The sequence below is a fragment of the Solanum stenotomum genome, unplaced genomic scaffold (assembly GCF_019186545.1).
Source record: "Solanum stenotomum isolate F172 unplaced genomic scaffold, ASM1918654v1 scaffold37307, whole genome shotgun sequence".
Classification (NCBI taxonomy): Eukaryota; Viridiplantae; Streptophyta; class Magnoliopsida; order Solanales; family Solanaceae; genus Solanum; species Solanum stenotomum.
The window spans coordinates 70,934-75,824 of NW_026034357.1; the positions used below are offsets into that span (position 1 = coordinate 70,934).

A 4,891-nucleotide genomic window follows, 5' to 3' on the forward strand; every position below is an offset into this window, starting at 1 on the left:
AGACATTTCTATGAAATATCTTGGAAACTTCCCTTTCATTTCTGTCATGCTTCTTTGGGGCTTGTAAATGACTTGACCCATTATTAATTTTCCAGGAACAAATAATTACCTGTGGGTATATGTAGAAGCTGCTTCACTCATCTTTCTTTCATTATTAAAACAAAAAATTATCTAAAAATCCCTTAAATTTATTGTCATCAAATATGCATACACAGTTTGTTGTAGGAGAATCATCTTCTTCTTCCAACTTGTCTTATGATGTATTTCTCAGTTTCAGAGGCGAAGATACTCGCAAAACCTTCACCGGTCATCTTTACACCCAATTGTGTCAAGTCGGAGTTAATACCTTCATAGATGATGAGGAATTAAGAAAGGGAGACGTCATTTCAAACAAACTTGACAAAGCAATTGAACAATCTAGGGTTGCCATTGTTGTTTTCTCAGAAAATTATGCTTCGTCTAGTTGGTGTCTTGATGAACTCGTCAAAATTCTCGATTGCAGAGCGAAGTTAAATCAGATAGTTTTGCCTATTTTCTATGATGTTGATCCTTCTCAAGTGCGAAAGCAAACTGGGTCCTTTGGCGAAGCTTTGGCAAAACACAAGGAACGATTGTTTGGAGCTGAAAGGATGGAAAAGTGGAAAGCAGCACTCACTGAAGCTTCGAATTTATCTGGATGGGATCTGCGAAACATGGCTGATGGGTAAGATTTCTTAATTCAACTATAGAATTTTGAAATCAAGCGTTTGCCTAAGCTTATAAGCTGGTTAATTTTGGAACATTGCAAAGTCTTCTATATTTCTTAAATTCCGTGTCAAATCAAACTACATCCAGAAAACAATATTAATGGACAATTTCCATTCTCTATCCTCGAGTTCCGTGTTATCTGTTAGCTATCTATTTCCATTCCATCCAGGGAGAACTAGTTTTAACTTCTGTTATTGCTAAAAAATCTGTAGGCATGAATCAAAATTTATCGGAAGTATTATAAAACAAGTTTTGCAAGAGGTCAACCAGACACCTCTAGATGTTGCTCATTACCCAATTGGATTAGATTCTCCTATCGAGCATATAGAGTTGTTACTGCAAAGTGGATGTGAGCATGAAGTTCGCATGGTTGGTATATGTGGCGTTGGTGGAATTGGAAAAACAACTCTAGCAAAAGCTATCTACAATCGAATATTTCAACAATTTGATGGGAGTTGCTTCCTTTCGGACATTAGATCAAAAGCTGAAGAATTGGGTCTAGTCAAGCTACAAGAAAAAGTACTTTGTCAAATTCTCAAAACTAAGGATTTCGAAGTTGATAGTGTTGCTGAAGGTGTCAATCTAATCAAAGCAAGACTTGGGTCAAAGAAGGTTCTAATTGTTCTTGATGACATGGATCATAGAAGCCAATTAGAATCCTTAACAAGAGAAAGAAGTTGGTTTGGCTTTGGTAGTGTAATAATTATTACAACCCGAGACGAGCAATTGCTACATGGGCTTACAACAAATGAGATATACCGGGCCAAACTTTTAAATGAAAATGAAGCTCAACAACTTTTTTATTGCCATGCTTTTAACAGTCTTTCTCCACCACAAGAATATGTTGAGCTCGCACAAGACATAATAAAATATTCATATGGGCTACCATTAGCTCTTGTGACATTGGGGTCACATCTGCAAGGGAGATCCGTTAAAGAATGGAGAGACGAGTTCAATAAACTAAAAGCAATTCCTCATTGTGATGTTCAAAAGATTCTCCAGATAAGCTTTGATGGACTTGATGATAATACTCAGAGTGTTTTCCTTGATATCGCATGCGCCTTCCAAGGTTATTTTGAGGATGAAGTTACTGATGCATTAAATGCGTGTGGTTTTTATTCTGAAAGTGCTATTTCAACCTTAGTCCAAAGGAATTTGCTCCAAAGGAATTGTTATATGTTAGTGATGCATGATCTAGTGCGGGATATGGGAAGAGAAATCGTTCGCATGGAATCACCTCGAGACTGTGGAGAACGGAGTAGATTGTTCAACCCTCAAGAAGTCCTTGATGTCCTACAAGGAAATAAAGTCAGTAAATTTCATTATCTTTATCTTGGTTATACTTTCTTTTCTCTTTTTTTTTTTCCATTTAATTTGATATACATTTGCTTATAATTTAGGTTGTCACCACAATAACTCAATTCATTTGTGCTTAATTCTTCTCTGGCTGGTAAATTATCTCTAGTTGTTTGTCAACCACTCTTTCCTAATTTCTCGGACTTTTCATTTTACTAAACAACAGGGTTCCAAAAATGTAGAAGTATTGGTGATAAATCAACAGGCATTAACGGGTGTGAAGCTGAGCACAAAAGCATTTCAGAAAATGATAAAACTTAGGGTACTTAAAATTGATGACTTACATGTTAGTGGAGATTTTGAGCTATTGTCCAAGGAGCTCAGATGGTTGTCTTGGAAAAAATGTCCTTTAAAATGTATGCCATCAAATTTTCCAGCTGAAAAACTTGTAGTTCTGAATATGGAAGGGAGCAATATCCAAGAATTTGGTTTGAATTTGCAGGTTCGTACTGCTATTTCATGTGTACTGCTATATTGCAATTACGTGAAGGAAAATCTTAATTAAAATTATATTTTGTGTACTTTTAGTATTGTAGAAGTTTGAAGAAGCTAGATCTCTCTGATTGCAAGCACCTCAAAAGTACTCCAAACTTCAAGGGTTCACGAAGTCTCGAGTATTTGATGTTTAAAGGTTGCTCAAGTCTTAAGAATATCCATCCATCAATAGGGAATTTGGAAAGACTAATTGATCTTCAATTCGGTTATTGCAAAGAGATTACGGATCTTCCGAGCAGCATATGCCAGCTAAAATCCCTTAAATACTTGGACATTTGTTTGTGCTCATCTTTACAAACACTGCCAGTTGACATTGGAGATATGCAAAGCCTAACTTATCTTTTAGCATGGGGTACGGGTATAAGACAGTTGCCTGGATCTGTTGAAATGCTAAGAAATCTTATAATATTAAAAGTGGGAGGTGGAATTTTAGAGGCCAAAAGGAGTTTTTCTCGAAGAAGAGTCCGCCGCATAGAATCCTTATCTAGTTTTATTTTGATGTTAAGTCTTCCATACTGTGGTTTCACTGAGGCTGATATTCCTAGGGATATTGGGAGATTATCCAACTTACGTGATTTAGATTTGAGTGGCAACAATTTCCTCTATCTACCCTTTGATTTTTCCAAGTTACCATTGTTGGTGGCCTTGAATTTGAGTGATTGTAAGAATCTTCAAACACTCCCGTCAATATCAAATTTAGAGAAGCTTACAATTGTTAAACTTAGGAATTGCCAAAAACTGGTCAAGATTACAGGGTTGGACAACCTCCCTTCAATAAGGAAGATGGACATGATTAATTGTACTTGTCTGCAGAATCGATTCATAGAAGGCTTCTTTAGTGCCCCTGCTCTATCAATTTCATCTAGAAACTATCCACAATATCAGTTGGTTAGTCCCTCTCCCTCTCTCTGATCTCTCTCTCGTATCACATTATTAATTAATGATCTAATTGTGTCTTTATTTGTCTGATGAAGCCGCCATTACAAATTATTCTCGAAAGCAATGAGATTCCAGATTGGTTCAGCAATAAAGTAACAGCTCTATCTATTTGTTTGACTATGCCCACACTACATAATAAGGAGTATAAGTTCTTAGGAATGGTTCTCTGGTTTGTTCGCCGCCTTTGCGATGTACATGAGCATGACCACTTTGTTGTTAATGTTACCCATATAAAGCATTCAGATCAGCTGCTTAATTTGGATTTTGATAAACCTGACAGTGGAGAAGTATCATGTGTATATTACTTGTCTTACTCAAATGTGTTTAAAGGCCTGGAGATCAAAGGCGGGGAATATATAATAGTAGGGGATCGCACTGGCGTTGCCGTAGTAAAGAAGATAGGAGTACATCTGTTATATTTAGACCAACATGGCAATGTTACTTCTTTCCCGGCAAAAAATGTAGTAGAAGAAAAGAAGACAAAAAGAAAAAGAAAAATGATGGTTGGTGGCAGTCGTGGACAACTATTGGTGTTCCCCATTTCCAGAAAAACTTCAGCAAGGCATAAAAGAGCAAAGTTCTGATAGTTTTCCTTTGGATAAAGCTTGGGAATGAGTGATGACTGAATCAACTTTTTTCCATTTGTATACTGCTACTTTCTTCAACTGCACTAAACCTTAGTTAAAAGAATTGAATATGTATAGTCAATATAGTTATCAAACTTTGTTTGATTTATGTAATCAAGTTTTTCCATTTGTATACTGCTAGGTTCTTACTCAATGGTCTTTTGAGATTCGTTTTGCTAGCTTCCGCATTACACCTAATTATTTTCGGTCCTAACATTATGATCATAATATTTAATTTCTACTCCCTTTTTTCCTGAAAAAATACTATAAGAAAATGAAGTTGGAGCAGAAGAAATTGTATAATAAATAATTTGGGACTTACTCTCTTATATGTGGTGCTAGAGGATTGCCTGTTCTTATTCTGTGAAATGTGCACAATTTTTTACAGTGATGGAACCATGCAATATCTTGAGAATTTTAAGTAGTTTAAGCAGACGTTTAATTATATGTGATATTTGAAGAAAAAATAAAAAAGTATTTGGAAGTTAAAGTTGTGTTTGAATATAATGGAGAAGAGTATTGTAACGATTAAATGCAAATGTATTTTTCCCAATTTAGGTTTTGTGCATAGAAAATTAAGGTCCTTCTCTTTGGTCAGCTATTTCAGTCCATTAGTGGAAATTTCACTAAAAGTTAACAAATATTTGTCAACAACTAAGGAGTAGTATCTATCTTTAATTTCTAGGACATGAGTTATTTAATTAAAATTCATTTTCACTTAATTTTTT

General features: G+C 35.4%; 1 protein-coding gene across 1 annotated transcript; it reads left to right on the forward strand.

The window, feature by feature from the left end:
- Nucleotides 1–97: 97 nt before the first annotated feature.
- LOC125852576 (disease resistance protein RUN1-like) lies at nt 98–4,121 on the forward strand. The gene is made up of 5 exons (XM_049532305.1): nt 98–703; nt 960–2,055; nt 2,270–2,545; nt 2,632–3,486; nt 3,573–4,121. The coding sequence occupies exons 1-5, from the start codon at nt 204–206 to the stop codon at nt 4,119–4,121; spliced, it is 3,276 nt and encodes a 1,091-aa protein (XP_049388262.1). The 5' UTR covers nt 98–203.
- Nucleotides 4,122–4,891: the final 770 nt, after the last annotated feature.

Excerpts from the sequence above, each read along its gene's own strand:
- LOC125852576 (XM_049532305.1), top strand. The coding sequence starts at position 204 with ATGCATACACAGTTTGTTGTAGGAGAATCATCTTCTTCTTCCAACTTG. Across the intron at positions 704-959 it reads CTGCGAAACATGGCTGATGG|GCATGAATCAAAATTTATCG; the intron begins GTAAGATTTCTT and ends AAAAATCTGTAG. Across the intron at positions 2,546-2,631 it reads AATTTGGTTTGAATTTGCAG|TATTGTAGAAGTTTGAAGAA; the intron begins GTTCGTACTGCT and ends GTGTACTTTTAG.